Source organism: Mauremys mutica, chromosome 21 (assembly GCF_020497125.1).
Source record: "Mauremys mutica isolate MM-2020 ecotype Southern chromosome 21, ASM2049712v1, whole genome shotgun sequence".
NCBI classification, from domain to species: Eukaryota; Metazoa; Chordata; order Testudines; family Geoemydidae; genus Mauremys; species Mauremys mutica.
This window is the reverse complement of record NC_059092.1, coordinates 4,252,808-4,270,512: the sequence shown is the minus strand read 5'-3', so window position 1 is coordinate 4,270,512 and position 17,705 is coordinate 4,252,808. Positions and strand designations below refer to the sequence as shown.

Below are 17,705 nucleotides of genomic sequence, written 5' to 3'. Positions count from 1 at the left end.
TGTACTCCAGAAGTACAGCATCACACAAGTATACTGTAGTGACATCTAGCTAATTACCAGGGTCAGTCTCCCTTCCACAGCAGGCCATATCACTTTCCAACTAGCTCAGGTTGACACAATGCACGGCTTTCGAGAGTGCCTCTGAACACGCTTCTCAGAGGTACTCGCTCTCAGCTGGGTCTCCCTGGGTCATCTCCAGCTAAGGTTCCAAAGAAGCTCTTAAACCCAGCAGCATGACACAAAAGATCAACCTCGTACACATTTACAGGTCTAAAGCCATCTATATTATGTTGAATGTAAGGGGCAACAGTCAACCATTTTACAAGGTTAGATGCTTTGCAATATATCTATTTAACTCCTGCGGCTGAGAGTGATGATTATACTTCAGAGGGGAGTGGGACAATGACTGCATTACAGTCACTACAGTTTCTCCCTCTGTGCAGCCAGGCTGTTCTGCTGGACAGTGTATGGGGGGTGGGGTGAGGTTGGGTTAGAGAAATGGCCCTGCCTTGTCTCCATGACCATCCCTGCTCTTTTCAAAACACTGCCAATGAGTTAATGGTCCAAAGGTTCAGTTGTGATAAACATCCCTAAATTCAGACGCCCGTCTGAAGACTTTCTGACATCGCGCAGATCCCAGGAGGTTTCTAGAACTACCCACCAGGTATCGGCTGGGTGAGAATTACCATGAGAATATTCCATTTCATAGTAACTTGGTATTTCCACTTCCAGTTCTAGAAAGTATGGCAGTATATGGAAACTGAAAAGAAAGGAGGAGAAGCTAACCACACTTCATTGACCTGCATTGACATGTCAGATCAAGAGTGGGGTCACTTGGGGTTACTTTTTAAATTAAATCTGGACTGGTATGTCCAGATAGCAACAATGCTACATGGTCTGTACTAGAGAGTAAGCTCTATTGTCTACCTGCGCCATTTCAAGTATCTCACAGGTTGAGCTCTGCTAAGCCCCACTATGCTTTCAACTCTGTTGGAATTCCTGTTTCTTAAGTGCAAAAGAGGCTAATCATAGAGTAGAAAATAATTTGACTTGCTAATACCAGAAGAGAAAACATTTACAGCAACCACAAGTATTTTGGGGATTATGGTGTATAATGCTTATGAAAGCTTGTTTCTGGGGACATGTTTGCGTAAGCAGAGCTGCACTTTTTACTAGAGGAAACATTTGTAAGCTATAGCAGAGGGTTTGCTGTGCTTCCCGAAATCTGGGGCAGAAAAAGCCAGCAAGTGAAGAAGCAAAATCTTCTCCCTTTATTGGAGTGGGCCACACAGTTTCTTAGGGGAGAAAAAAGAAATAAACTCAGAAAAACCTTTGAGGTCTCAAAAAGAGAAGAGGAGATATTTCTTTAATACAGAAGGCCTATTCTGAGGCTATAAAAGAGATGTAGTATGTACTCCTTAAGCAGAGCCCTGCTGTGATAGCTATTCTCCCCTGATAGTTCCTATTTGGCAGCAAGAAATGCCTTCCATGCTGAAGTGAAAACTGTAATTTTTGTTGGGTGCTATTTTTCCCCATGATTACATCAGAGGTCAGTCATTAATATTCACTGTGGGAGTCCCTCTCATTTCTCCGTGGCCCACAATGAGGCAGTTGTTGGAGTTGTTATCATAGTGGAAACTACTGTGCAACGAAAGCACAGTCATGCTGCCTCATATTTAATTGAGAGATGGTAAATCTGTTCCCAAAATACTTCAGCTCCTTGTATTGTATGACAAATGTGTTTTTCTTTTCCCCTTCATCTGTGTATGTTTCACCCCCCCTCTTCCTTTTGGATGAAGAAAGCTCCATTTCCCCTACATCTGAGGGTCATAGCTCAGCAATTGACTCTTCATGGAAAATCCCCAAACATTAGCAGCCTGAGAATCAGCCATTTTCCCTCGGTTTCCTTTCCTTTCCTTTGCTCATTTGCAGCTCCCCAGAATTGGCATGGTTTGCTTTTATATCTGTTTAGAATCAGATGACATAGCTCCGTTTTCAAGCCTATCTGGCATTCACACTGACATTTGGCGTACTCTCTTCCCACATGCTCCTGTGACAGTCAAGTTCAGTGGAGATGCTCTTGGTATGAGACTAGATTTGAACGTCTGGGAGATAAGGCTCTAGACTCTGGAATTCTCTCAGTCCCACTGAGCCAAAAGGCCTGGTTCTCAATCATTTAGACGGAGACAGGAGCAGAGGAGCTTCGTCGCTGCCCAAAACGCCAGAGGCATAATGGGAACATCATGATCATGATGCTATGTCTATACTACAACTTATGTCGGCATACTTAGGTCACTCAGGGTGTGACTAAATCACCCGCCAGAGCGACATAAGTTACACCAACACAAACACCAGTGTGGATAGCGCAATGCCAACATAGCTACTGCTGCTTGCGGGGGCTGGAGTAGTTAAGCTGATGGCAGAGCTCCCTCCTGTCAGCTTGGAGCGGCTACATTAGAGAGCTTACAGTGTTGCAGATGCACCACTGTAAATTCTCCAGTGTAGACGTGCCCTTAGTCTTAATGGAGTATTGCTCCATTGACTCCTGCAGTGAGAGAGCAGAATGCGGGTGCCAAGGCTTGGTAAAAGGCCTATCATCCATGGACTCAGACTTCTGTCTGAGGGGGTGATTGTGGTTTATACACTTACACCATTTTATTTATGCATCATTAATTGTTGGCAATTTTTTAAGCATGTGCTCAGCTGACAGACCATTCTGATGGGCACATTTTGTAAATATAATTTACAAATAAATAAATGTGGGCATCTAAGGACCAATTTGAGTGCCAGCAGGTGGAATTTGGAGACCTAATATATGCTTCCAAATTAGAAAACTGGGCCAACTACCTGGTGGTTTATGTAGTGTTGTGCATCGCCAGAGCCTGCTTCTTCGCAGGTCATTTTCACTGACCCACTTTCCGTTGCCACCATCCTCCACTGTTCTGTGCTCCACTCCTTGCCTTTAAATTCAGTTTTGCAGTCACGAGAGTCTGCCCTGTCTTCTTTAAGAGCCAATAGCATGGTTCTGCTTTAAGATTTCCTTACTGCAATAATAATTGCTGTTCCCGGGTCACTTTGACTAACTATCATTTTGATGGCTAGGGTTCTCCTTTCCTTTGAAACCAGGCAGCATCTTGAATCTAGCTCTAGGAAAGTCAGGTACCACTGTAGATGCCCCTTCCACCATACTCCCTGGGATCACAAGGGAGTAGCAAAGCTACATTCTGTTCCAATTACAATGGCAGGAGCTGTATATTCCTGAGCCAACATGCTAACTTAGCGGGATACATTTATTTCTATTCATTTAGAATTAACAACAGTGGAATAGACTTATTATGACATAGCCACTATTAACCCTCAGTATATATAGTTTAAGGAGAACCATTACTGTTTTATTCAATATCTAATAACTATCTTATTAGCGCTGATATTTGGGAATATTAATTTAACATTTTCCCCAAGTTTCTCTTAAAACTGTTGTCATCTTGCCAAACATACATCCCATATTTACTTCCCAATAATCATTTACTTCAATAACATCAGTTTGGCTGCAATATAGCAGGAGGCATGTGAATACCAATTTATTACTCTGGATTCAAGTAATGTATTATAGCATGTGTAGTAGCCAACACTCTAGCAGAAACTATGGAGATCCATGATAACTCCTGTTTCCATTTCCTAATAACTTTCAGGGGGAGGAGAGGCCAAATTTATTTAATGCTGAATCTCAACTCATTGGTGAAGGAGGTTTGGGTTTCTTTCTTTCGGTTGGTGAAGGAGGTTTGGGTTTCTTTCTTTCGGAAGCTTGAGAAAAATCTCTCCAGTTGTCTGTGTGCTAAGTGAGATGTGTGTGTACCAAAATGGATGAGCTTGGCTAGAGAAATTAGCCCATTTTCACAATGTTTTATAGGCAGATAGTGAGTAGCCTGCTCATAAGAGAAGTAATGTCTAGTAGTCAGCCCACTCCACCGCCTGGTATGTCTCCTTAAGGATTTTGAAAGACCCAGGAAAGTTATACAAGGACCCAAGGAGGGTCAGGGACACAGAAGAAGTAGTCCTAGGAATAAGTAGTGGTTGGGAGGAAAAAGGCACTGTTTCTTTAAAGGCCTGGGATCAGGATCTTGGCAGAGGGGGTGGGAGAAAGGGGCCAGTATAAAGATTGCCTCCTCCCTCACAGGGAAGGCAGACACTGACAGAAGACGGCTGGCCTGCCGAGTGCTCTAGTCTGGAAGGCTGGGATGATAGTAGGAGCAGCTCAGGGAAGTGGCAGAGGGATTGACGAAACAGTCCTTAGCCACCTAAAACAGGGTCCCTAAGCTGAAACCCAGAGGAGAAGGCAGGCCTGGGTTCCTCTACCTTTCTGCCAGAGCAAGAGGCAGCGCATGGGTGTTTACCAAAATTGCTAAAGGGGGCGCTAGACTGAAAAAAAATCCCCTGCCACACCGCACATGAATGCTCTCTGGAAGTGAGAGACATCAACAAGGCAGAATGCAGACACTGCGGTGGCTAAGGTGAAATGATGCTTGTAGTCTAGATATTTTTTTTTTCTTCCTCCCCCCTTCACCCCCCGACACACACACACTTTCCTTATTTTTTTAGGCCTCCCTGAAGAATGTTTTGGAATGATCAACACAGTTGTGAACCTATCCCCTGAAACCACTGCAACACCAAAATAAAGAATTTCAGGTTTTCTTACAAGTAAATTACTTACTATTGTGTAGCATATTTCCAAAGTCATTAAAAATCTCATGTTCTTGGCAAGGCCGTCCAGCGACCTAGAAGAGAGTGACTGGAAACGCTTCGGCTGTAATTGAGGCTGGTTAGCAGTGATTGTAGGCCTGTGTTTGGATTGCAAACTGCCGTGGTACTTTTACAAATGACCCTGCTCTGGATTTGTCTGTTTACTGAAAAATACACCTCCTCTACTCATGCTTAAAGAAGGTGCTTGTGGAGTGCAGAAGTTCTGCTTAGAAAGGAACTACAGTGAAAACCACCAATAGTATTATCTTCCCTCACCACCCCTATTCCGCTTCCTTACGTGTGGGGAAGAAAGGTTAAGGTGCTTGGAGACATAGGAGATCTGGATTCAGTTCCCAGCTCTGTAACAGCCCTCCTGGGTGGATTTGGACAAGTCACTTAATCTCGCTGCGACCCAGTTCCCTAACTGCAAAATGGGGATAAACATCATTTCTTTCTCCCACCATTTGACTGTCTCATCTATTTGATTGCTCTTTGAGGCAGGTACTGTTTCTATCTATGTGCTAGCTGTTGTACAAACTCTAGGTGCTACTGAAACATAAGCAATAACTAAATACTCTAAGAAGAGTCACAATAAGCAAAATTACACTCTGAGTATAGCGGTGCAAAAAAAAATAATCATAATCTCAGGTTATCTTCTCTTTCACTGCAGAATTTTCACTGTATCCAAGTTCTAGGTTCCACTGCATTTTCTTATTCAACTACCCTCAAAATGTTACAGAACAGATTTCTAGTTCCTAAAACTTCTTTCAGTTTATTTAGCTTTTAGAAGCAAAAATCAAACCAGAAAATTGATATATGTGGTGATAGCTTTAATAATGGTGTTTCCTTGCAATTATCTCAAGTGTAATAATTTGTACTTCTAAAATAATAGCACTTATTTCCTAATTATTCTGGAAGAATGGATCTTCAACAGCCTTAAGGATATTTACTGTAAAAACAACAACAAACCTTCCCTTTTCAAACCTGGTTTGTGATCCAAGCCTGTACGGCTAAGCAGCCTGCACTCCAACTGCAAGCATTTCAAGGTGCTAAGCTTTCCCAGGATTGGGCACATTGTTTGGAACTGGATGCGGTTACCAATTCTGACTAATAATGTTAATTGCTCCTACTTACAATTTTACCTTTATTCTGTATACATCCCACTTAAATGTTTTATGTGGGTGCTTCTAAAACCTAAACAACTTAAAAACTTTGGGTACAAGGGAAACAGCTGCAGTTCTGCTGTTGCTTTTGTGAAAAAAATCACACAAATCAATTAAAAAAGAAAAAGAAAAAAAAGAAACCACTGGCCATTTAAAGCCTAATAATTACTGTTCTGAATGCTGCTAAATTAAATAAGTGTTTTAGCCACATGACTTTTAAAGGTTTTGGTTTCTTTAGAAAAAATGGTTGTAAATAGTTCTTGAATTGATCTGTTTCTAACCAGATCGTGAAATGCTGCATGGAATATTTTTCTGGAACCGATATTATACAACTTTTCCATAGCTTTCAGTTTCAGCATTGTAGCACTGCATTAAACCACATCCCTGTCCTATGAAGTTTTATGAAACAATATATGTAGTGTGGTTGAGAGAGTAACTTAAAATGTCCACTGTTTAAGCATATATGATACATTACTCTTAATGCGATGTTATAAGCTAGGGATGCTATAATTATGCTTGAGAAGGAACATACATTGCTGAGTGCCAAACCGCAAATAAAGACAGAGACATCGTTGGAAGGTCAAATTGGCCACAGCTTTAATTGAATAACCCATTGAACCAAATAAACCAAACCTAAAACTAATCTGGCAGCTCTGGCCAAACCTGAGCCACAGGTGCCGTAGGCTTTCTTAGGGTCATAGCTCATGCCACAGAACAGAGCTCCTTAGGCACTAATCTGCTGTACATGTACTGAGGCCGGCTGTTACTGGTGATCCCAGCCTTGAGATTAGTTAACTATTCTCCAGTTATGGGATGTGCTAGCAGGAGTGCTCCTGGCCATTGAAATGCACATGACCAACATGTCCTGGTAGATGTTCAGTGTTGCAGAGATGAGCATAGCGCTGAGGCCACTGTTCCTCTGAATCATGTCTGAAAGACTCCTCTTCAGAGCTGCTCAGAAAACCGAACCAAGATTCATCAGCATTGGTTTCCTTTATTAGTGTGTCTGTTTCACAAGTACTGTAAATAAGTTACCTACATTCTCCAGTACACACGTGTGCTTTATCCTGTGACCCCTAAGGAAAGTGAAAACTCACTAGAATTATCGGATCTTTGTGCATGAAACTTTCACCCATAACTTCGCTTTAATGTGGCTTTTTGCATTTGATGTAAAATACACGGAGTCAGTTAAAACATTGAACAATAAGAGAGAGCTCTGGCCACCTTCTCCATTTTCCTCTGTCTTCATTCCATCATTGGAGATCATCTGGCATGGCTATCCTGAGCCTGTGCCACATGATAGTCATGGTTGCTGGCTTCTATTCCATTTTTCAATAAATGCCATTTTGCATACCACTTAGCCACTACTTATATTCCTTTTTCCTCCCTCGCTAGAGGCCACCATTGCTTTTTCAGTAAAATCTCAACTTTCCAACCTGTTAAAGTGTGAACCCCTGCAGGATGCAGTAAGATGCTCACAGGGCTGTCTAATGTAATAGTTGTTCATCAGCTGGACTTGAATGTTTAAGCAAGCAAAGGCAGCTCCTTAATGTCACTGTCATTAGCTGTGCATTACTGTAGACATATCTGCACCAAAACACTGGATCCACACACCTTCAAATTACCGGGGAACTCTGGAAAAACCCCAAACTCAATGAGGAAAGCTGTAAATCTGAATTCTGTAGCTCAGGACCATCTTTCCTGTAGCCCCATTCCCACCCTCTAGAATGTCCACTGCACATTGATGTTCCTTGTCCAGGGAAGGGGTTAACTAACTGTTGACTTCAGGATTTTAGAATGTGTTGTTCTGTTGTTTCCCCTTTAGGTGACAGTGAGATTGTAAATAGTATGTATGAGACAGACCCTGATCTCCTGGCTGGTGAGAGTGCAGAGGAGGAAACAGAGGACAGTATTATGTCCCCTATCCCCGTCGGACCTCCATCACCTTTTCCTACCAGTGAGGACTTCACCCCCAAGGAAGGCTCACCTTACGAAGCTCCTGTCTACATTCCTGATGACATTCCAATCCCGCCAGACTTTGAACTCAGAGAATCCTCGATTCCAGGGGCAGGGCTGGGGATTTGGGCCAAAAAGAAGATTGAAGTTGGGGAAAGATTTGGACCTTACATGACAATACCAAGGACCACATTAAAGGAAACAAACTTTGGATGGGAGGTAAGCATGCTGACTATGATTGATCACGCTCATTTGTCTTGTATATAAAATACTTATGAAGCTATATTGAGTCCCGACTGGCCTGGGGACAAGAGTATATAGAAAGGCGGTACTTTGCTAATGTCATATTTCCCTGGCTTATTTTGTACCACAGTTTATATGCACTACTTTTAAAAAGTAACAGAAATCCTGCTGGATAGTCTCTAGGCCACAAATGTTGCTCTAGCACCATTATCAGAAGGCTAGCTTTAGTGACGTTGTATAATTTCTTAAAACACACATTCTTGCAATTTTCTAAACTTGCTGTCACAACAGAACAAATAAGATTAATCACATCATATTTTACAGATGGCAAAGTACTTAAGTATGTCATCTTAGATGGCCAGTCCATATTTGTCATACCAGTCCTTTAGTTGGTTGTAGAAAAATAACTTGTATCCATTAACAGCCTTGAAGCAAGTGTTCTGAAGTCCTTTGCCATGTGACAATGATAAAGAAACACAGAAAAAGGGTCACTTTCCCCCAGAACTGAAGAAGGAACTTTTTTAGAAAAAGGAAAACGGTATTATCCTTAAAACACGTGTCTGCCTCTCTGCTCGACTGTTGAGTTTATCCCTAGAACCTTCTCCAACCTCTCCACCTTTCCTATCTGAGAATATCCCTCACCAGCACTGCTCAGTCTTACACTGGGGAGAATTATTTCAGAATTTTACATGAGCTTAAGCATAAATTAGCAGTTTTGGAGAAATGTTATTTAACATGTTGTTAAAATTCTGTAGGAAGGTTGTGCTTTTTTTTTAATCCAGAGCATTGACTGTTTGGAAAACAAGACTACGTTTTCAGTTCCATGATGCTCAGCAATGTTAAAACATCTGAAATTCTATTAACCTCAATGGTTTAGAGAACCTTAGGGGAAACACTTTCTAGCAAGGTTTCCAGTCCTTTTTGGTTTTGGTCAGGTTAGAATCTGGATAGTACAAGAACTGCCTTTATTCTGGTATTTCTCCTTCCCAGCCTGGCTGATATTCAAGGCAAATACATGATGTAGTTACTTTAGTTTTGTTCACATGCAATTCCAAAATCTTAGAAAAACTGTTCTGGTTTTAATAAGCTCACATCTACAGTCAGAACCACTGAGTAGGATATTTTTTGAAAAAGAAATCTATCTCTCTATCTGTGCTTATCCTTGTCCTAACAACGATCCTCATATCTAAAACAATGCACTTTATAACTATGAGGACACAGCTTACTCTGTCATCTGCAGAGCTAGGTGAATAGAGGTGACAGTTTTTCACATTGTTTGCAAACTAAATACCATACTTTAGTTCACAATGTCTGTGAAACCGTTGTTGATTTTTTTTCACAATTTTTTTCAAACATGGAATTCTATTTATATGAATGTTCACAAACAAAATGAATAATACATACAATTCAAAACTGTTTCTGTAGGAAATGAAATTTGTCTTGTAACTAAATGGATTTTGCTTGAGACAAAAAATGGAAATGCCATATGACATCAAGTGACCAATCATAAATAGCAATTAAAAAAAACCCAAGAATGATTGGCAAAGGCACCAATAGGCCATACATTTTTGTCCAAACTCATAAACATCAAAGACTTTTCATAATCTGAAAAATGGTTACGTTTCATTTAAAATATGTTTGTGCTCAGCTCTGGTTATATTTGCATTCCTCAATATTCGTTGATTCTTTAGATTTTACAATCAGATTCCACAAAGCCCAGATAAATGTGTCCCACCTGTAGTTGATGTCTTTGCCTACTTTTTTTTAAATGTCCAAAGTGCAGGAAAAGAAGCAAAAAACACACACACAAACAAAGCTCAACTAGTAATTGCCTTCCCTCTATGGTAGGAAGTTCCTGACGTGTTAGAAACAGGGCTTGGTTGAATGATGAATGAATGACTGAGTCAGGGTTCCCTATCTCTCTCGCCGTGTCTCTCTCGTGTAAAGAAAAGGAAAGAAAGAAAAGTAGACTCACAGCTAAACTTTCCTGGATGTATAATGGAGGTGCCTCATAGGAGTTAGCTCCTTCTGTTGTGAAGTTTGTAGTGTATAGAATGTTTGGTCGATATCAAGTTCAAAATATGCTTTTGGAAAAGACTCATTAAAGCACTGGAAATATTTGGCCATTTCAGGGAGGATGTGGGTACAGGGAAGCTTTGGGATCACATGAAATACTGTTCACACAGATTAAATATGATTCTGAGCAACATGGCAATACCTCGTGGAACAAAAGAAAATATTCCTCAAGGAACATGACAAGTAAATGGTTCTCAGACTAAGAAATGGGTGTGACTGTGAATGGAAGTAAATCTTCTTGTTTTTCCGAACCTGACACACATAGAATTGGTCTTTGAGCATGTTTGTTCTATTTAGAACAATCGGGTTAAATATGGTGCCATCTCTTTGACTCACAAGTCCTGGAAATTGGAGAGAGTTTGAACACTGGAGCAGAGTGCTTTCTTTTCCTCCTGTAACCTTGAGGTAACTTTGTTCTTGTCTGCTGTATTCTTCTGATAGAAGTCTCTGTTTACTTTCATATTTTTAAGTAACTTTCCATATCTCCATTACTCATTGAATGCAAGGCCTGGCACAAGCCATTTCTATTATCTGCCATATATGTTGACTCTGTGATACTATTTATTTTTGTGGTGTACGTGAGAGAACTTTCTCTCTCTATGGTGCTCCTCACATTTCTGTGGCATTCCTTTGTTCCCTGACCTGCCAGCTACTTTTCATGCAAGAAAGCTAGCAATATTTGTCCTCAGTCTAACGTCCTCAAACAGTCTTAGACCCACTCTGACACTATCTGTTTTGACCTTGGTTTCCTTGTGAGTTCAAATACCAATCGCCTGTTTTTTGTGCTCCTTCTCATTTCAGTTCGTGTCATTTTCAAGTCCGTGATAAACAGTTTTTAATAATAGTTTTAACTGCTTTTTAGAAATCTACTTTTAGTCACTAAAGAATCTTCCATGTGTTACACCTAAGCAACCTGTCCAGAGGCCTTTGAGTTCTGAATTGGAATACATGTTAAAATAGTGCTTCTGCCACTTTATTTGTTGAGCAAGTTTACATTTTATTGCTATTTCATTTGAGTATAAGGCTGGAAAACCCTGAAAAGAGATTTCCTGTGCTGTCTCACCTCGTAGTCCTTGTACTAAAGTATCCTCAGTACTTAGAGCAAGTAAGTGTTTCCATCCTCTGGCAATGAAAGTCATTACATAGGAAACTGGACGCAGTAAAAGAATGATCAGTAAATTTTGGGTAAAACTTCAAAATTTTAACCAGATTCTATATCCCAGTGCTGCTTATTGCAGTAATAATGATCAATGACTGTAATGTTGGTAATATACTATGAGAAATGTTCACAAAGATCATAGCTCTAGTTGTGTGCTATCTACTTCCATACCAGTAAATACTCAACTGTAGTTCAACATTATTTTTATTTTTTTACAATACTTCTGTGTGACCTGTGGTTTCAATTTTCCTTGATTTATAATGCTAGACTCCTTTCACAGGACTATTTACTTACTGACCACTACATAGTCTACGAATACTACAGTTGGATTTTCTGTGCAACATGATGTGCTTTTCATTAGTGTTTTTATTTAATGAAAGATAATTATTCTTGGTTTCATATTTTCTTTCAGAACAAGTGAACATCATTTCATTCCCAATAGTTGAAATTTCTAAACTGAAAATTAGTAAAGTTACAAAAAATCCTGGACTTTTTTTTTTTTTTTTTAAAGTCCTGTTAGAACAGTTTCTGTTCCCTTGGTGGTTTTGTTTTCATGCCCAAAATATAAAATATCCAGTCTTCATAATATGAGGTATTAAAGCAATCTTTGACTAATATTAATTAAGAATGCCACTGGAACTTATAATGGTGAGGAATCAAGATCTCAGGGGTTTTTTTTACACCTTGTTTGAAAGCTGGTTGCTCTAACACTCACTAGCACCACCTTTGGGTACTGGTTCAGTACAAAAGCTAGCCAACAGTTTTCATCATAATTTCTAATTTTGACAACAGTGGAAAAAAGTCACATTCTTTTTGCCATGTATAGACCAGTTCTATTCAGATGTCTTCTACTAATGGTTTTATAAAGCACTGGTCTTTGTAATATCTGAGTACCAAGACTAGGGACTATCTGGAAAATTCAGATTGGGCTTTTGGCTTAGATTTTACACACCCCAAAAATGTGAGTTTCACCAGATCTTGTGATTTGGTTGACCCCATCTCTAATTGTCCAGGAATTTCCCCAATCATTGTAAGTAAATATAGGGGTACTGTAATGTTGGAGGTTTGAGTTTTTTAATAGAATGCAACACAGTAATGCTACAGATCCAAACACTGCCCAGACTTTTAGAAAATGTGACTCTGGTTCTGTACTTTGTAGCTCAGGCCCATTTGTGTGTTTTTTTTGTTTTTTAATAAGGAACAAACCCTTTTGGTCTGGGGAACCTGTGAGAACAGGCTTTCTTGTAAATATGAACCAATCCATTCTGGTCAGGATGGAATTACTGCAAGATCAGCTTTCTGTTTCTAGGCCTGGATGAGGATAGGCATGTGAAAATTAAAGCAAAACAAAAAAAGCTAATCAAACTTCTTCAAACTTCAGAATAGGCTCAGGAGTCCTGTTTGAGATAGAGGTCAACTCTAATTTCAGCTAAACAGCTTCACCCATGCCTGGTGCTGATGCAAAAGATCTAGCTCCAGGAGGCAAAAGAAGAATGCCATATGCTGAAACTTTCAGCTTACTCATTATTTCTCTTAATAGCCTAAAACATCACGCAGGGAATACAGAAGGCTGTGTCTGACCTTGAAAGAGAAAAAAGATGCATATTGCTTATTATAGACATTTTTCCCTTTAGTGAGAGAGGAAGATTCAGGTTTGCACTATGTGAATATCTCCCATTTTATCTGCTTCATTTCTTTAACCACATTGTTTCTTTATACATTTTTCTCAAATATTTGCTTTCTGGACTGTGTTTTTAAGCATATTCTTTAATTCAAACCACACCTGTTATTCTGAGGTTTTTTTTTTTTTGTTTTTTTTTAACATGGCATGGCAGTGAATGATTCACACTCATTTCATAAGAATAAATGAGATGGGTCGACCTGATTATCCCCCCTCCCTCATGGAGATGATTCAATAAATGCTTATACAGTTCAGTGTGTGCTCTGTCTGTACTCTCTGAAACAATCATTCCTGGAAACCACCACGCTGCTTGTTTGTCGGTTTATTTTTTTAAAAGAGGATGCAACCCAAATTAAAAGCCCTTCTTTCTTTCATGTGATGTGATTGCATTTCAGTGTGCTCTGTTTTCCTGATCCTTTGCCTGCTGACACAGAACGCACAAGTCACAGCACCCCAAATAAATCACATCATGTTTTCACTTTATTGCCCCTGGGGCCTAAACGTGCCTCCCCTTCCCCCCCACAATGAATATGATCATTTGCTGAGTAAATAATGACATTTATCATAGTGCTGTTTATTTTGCTAATTAAGAGATGGCTGGGACTGACATCCTGGAGGGAAATATAGCAACTGAACACTGGGGAACTTGGGAGCAGTGCTCCAAAGTGCCATTACGCAGGTATTTGTCACAGAATAAATACAACCAATAAAACAGAATGATTAGTCCCTTTATTCCAACTTGTATTTGAAGCGTGACAATCCATTGAGCCATAGATGGAGACTTCTTGCACCTGTCCTATAAGCCTCAGAAAGGCAAAATGGAATTGCCCTTTACAGACCAAAAAACAAAATCAGTGCATTAGTTCCATTTTTAAGGGTGGTTATGGAAACCATCCTACTGAAGAAAAATAGTTGTGCGGATAACTTCAGAGCAAGCAGTTCAAGATACAGCAAGTATTCCTTGCTTGGAAGCTCCAGAATCACATCTGGGCCAATAGTAAATGCTGGTGGTTTCTGAATGTCTGAGATACTTTGTTGTCAGTTATGTATAATAGTTCAACCTCTTTCCTCCCGCAGGAGAGACTATTTAAGCATTGTGTGTGGTTTTCTGTTTTGTTTTGCTTTTAAGAAATTGTGACGCACACACACTGAGGAAAAATGTGCTTCAGAGAACTGGCTCTGAGAGCTGTGGGTAGAGTCATCTCTTCTCAGGGCTTAAACAAAATTAAGTCAAGTAAGAAAAGAATATGAACAGGTTTCAGAAAGTGATGGCTTCTGGATTGGTTCTCACTGGGAGGAACACAGAACCCAAACTATCTCACTTCACTTTAGAATCTGATACAAAGTCCATTGGAGTCTCTGAGAGTCTTTAGGGGATCAGACCCTAAAATAATTTATATTCCCCACGACCTGAAGGACAAACAGTTTTCCTTGACCCTAAACTGAACTGACACTGAACTGCCAAATTTGTTTTGGAATTCAGATTCGGAATCCAAAGTGGGGGTGCTAAAACGTGAGAGATCCTATCCCAGCTGTGTTGCCAGCTCAGCCTTACTAGGAAGGCATCATAATCAATATCTCCCAAGAGAGCTTGTATTCATCTACCTCCTTTCTAGACTAGAGCAGCTTGGAGAAGCATCTGAGCCCTTCAGCTACATGCAACTGAAGCAGCGAATCTGTTTGCCCCAACTCTTACTAATGTACATTCTGATTATTTTTAGAAAGGATATGATACTATTTCCTTGCAGCGTTTCTTTCTATATCTTCTGATTCACTCATTTTCCCGAACCTCTCCCTGTCCCTCTGGCTTGAGAGTAGTGTTAGTATAACAACCATTACTTCTCCGAAGGCAGGAGTTTATGAATCATTCCTTCAGAGCCACATCTAGTGCTTTTGCAAGGGATAGGCAGTCTTAGGGGCTGCCGAAGAACAGTGCACACAGACCTCCCAGAGATGGAGCGTGGTACCTTTGCAATATGTATATTTTTTCACACAGGGCTCCTTTGCAGTTCCAGAAGTTTTGTTTTGACAGCAGAATTCTGCAAAAGCAACAGTCTGCAGGACACTGTTTATATGGTAAACAGGACAAAAGGGCATTGTGAGGCTTCCTACATATAGCTATATTTTCTGGTAGCTATTAAAGCATCATTGTTACTAACGTTGTAGTTAAAGTTTGTGTCTAAATGATTCTCATGGGTTGAAAACCTGGATGTAGACATTTGCTGTCAGCTGAAATTTGGCAAACTAAGTGTTGATTTTTAAAAATGAGTCTGTTGGGGGGGGACATCTATTGAACTTTTTCTTTTGATTTTTTTAAATCTGTGTGACTTTTGGGGCTCTTGAAAGTTGCTGTGCTGATGAGCCCCGGAGACTGAGTCATTTCCCCACAGAACATGTACAGTATGGGCATCAACAGTGCCAGTGTCTCACACAACACATTGCCTAAACTCTGTCGTGGCGTGACCATCTCTTGGACTGAGTGGATGATGCAGCCACTAGTCCCTTTCAGTTGTTGGTTTCTCTGCTCTGAGTGGCATTAAGAAAACATGTCACGCTTTCCTGACGGCAGCTTAGCAATACGAGTTCTGGTCCAGAAATCAGCAGTGAAAAAACATTTATCTGAAATGTCAGAACTTCAGAAAAGTTTTTTGGAATTGGGTTCTAAAATTTGATTGACCCCAGGAAGGGAGGGTTCTTGTGTCATCAAAGGGAAATTATGCCTCTCTAGTTATGTCAAGGGCTTTTTTCATTTAATCAACTTTTAATAGTAGACAAAGGTAAAAAATATATCAAAACAGTGCAAAGCGAAACCATATAAATCAGTGCCACTGTCTGATGCCTCACCAACACCATGACATCAGGGTTAGAGGAGGGACTCTTTTTTAGCCCAGGAATGCCAAGAAATCCTGCACTATCTTAGGCACTGCTCTGAAACATGGGTATATAAGGAATTAAGGGGAAAAAAGAGACAGAGGCAATGACTAAGAATACCTCCCTGATATTTCTCCTTTATTTCCTTAAGGGGTAATAACTCATGAGTGATCCGGCAGAGGGCACTTTCTTTAAATAGAACATTCTGATTCACAAGCAGAAAAAGGAAATAAATATTTTCTTTTCGTCTTTGAGAGACATACATGAATACCAGCTTCTGAGACAGTATTTTATCATCCACATATTTAAAAAAAGAGAGAGAGAGAACCAAGAATAGCTCACTTGTGACCACAGGACTTGAAAAATAGCCTTTTCATTGTCAGAAGCCTTGCAGGGTACAGGACACTATTTCTTCCTCTGGAATGTTAACCTTCATATAATTCCAGGCTTTATTTTTTTTCTTCTTGTTCCAGAAAGCTCTGGAGCATTAGAACACAGTAGCCTTTTGTAAGGGAAATGATCAATAAGTTAGAATGAAATCAAAATGTTACAGGAAAGGCACCATTCTTTATCCTATCTCATCTATGGTTCCAAAGTACAGAAACATCAGTAGGTGACTTGCAATAAGTCATTCGCTGTGCAGAATGTCGTGGTTGCACTATGAAAGGATTCATATAATTATTTTCTTTAGGTTCTCTCTGTGTAGCTCATCCCCAGCTCCTGGGTTTCAGTGTTGGGTCAGACTCAGAATCTCCAGTGAAAGTTTTTGCATAGTTTGGTCAGCTTTGAGTCAAACTTAGAGAAAGCTGCCAAATTTCAAAGCCCCATACATAACATGATTTTATTGCAAAATCATTAATCGGCCTAGAATTAAACTGTAAAGGTTTGTGACCTTAGCGAACCTCTGAGTGAACTTGATCTGAGTTTTGAGTTTGTAATGATACCTGAAAATAGGTTTCAGATTGGGTTGCCAACATCTTGTGCTACTCTATCTTGGGTGAATGGGACAAGATGTTAACAGACGACAGTAGATGTTTCAAAATGAAATTTTTAATATTAGATAAATTACTTGAAAGCTATTTTTAGATTTGAAAGTTTCATATTTAAAGAGACTGGTGGTTTCTGTGCTTTTTTTCATGAGGTGGTTTGGCAACTCCCATTCTAGCTGCAAATGCAGAGGGGTACAAAAGGTTTCCAGTTTGAGCCTATCTGGAACCTTTCAGACTTTGGAAAAGATCAGGATACCAAATTCCTGGCTCAGGAATATATATACATTTACTTGCTCATCCTCATCCTTGTTGTTTATTTAATCCCAACAAAGTGTTAGGTCCTGTACAGTAAGCAAAATGATACAATCCCTGCCCTGAAGAATTTACCATTTTGAAAGAGAGAAACAAAGAGAGGCAGGCTTTACTGGGAATGCCTGAGGAAGGAATAACATGGAGATAATTTTTTTTTGGAGTGGTTAGTTGGCTTATGGGCATTGCTGAAGGAAGTGAGTCTTTGGGAGGGAGTGGTAAACAGGATGGTAGCTTTGCCAAACAGAGTTGGGAGGGTTTTACCACGCATAGGGTAGGTTTGATTATTTAGTTCTGGCACCACCTCTCACAAACCACAAACTTTTTTTTTTTCTAAATCATGCATCATATCAGCCACTATGCCCAGCCATCCCTGTAAAATATCCACCTTGGCTCATTTGTGCATCTCTCTTCATTTCCTGCTTCTCTGTGCCCTCTCTGAAAGTAAACAGATAACAGGATGATTTTAGACACTGGGCTAAGTGGAAGCTGGTTAGCTTAATCAGGTTCCAGCCTGG

General features: G+C 40.0%; 1 protein-coding gene across 3 annotated transcripts in view; it reads left to right on the top strand.

Annotated features, from left to right (window-relative positions):
• Positions 1 to 17,705, top strand: part of PRDM16 (PR/SET domain 16) — a 440,301-nt gene that overhangs the window by 163,003 nt on the left and 259,593 nt on the right. For all 3 annotated transcript variants that reach the window (XM_044996543.1, XM_044996542.1, XM_044996544.1), the window contains exon 2: positions 7,729 to 8,078. In XM_044996543.1, the coding sequence (XP_044852478.1) occupies positions 7,729 to 8,078 (350 nt within the window). The remainder of the gene's footprint in view (positions 1 to 7,728; positions 8,079 to 17,705) is intronic.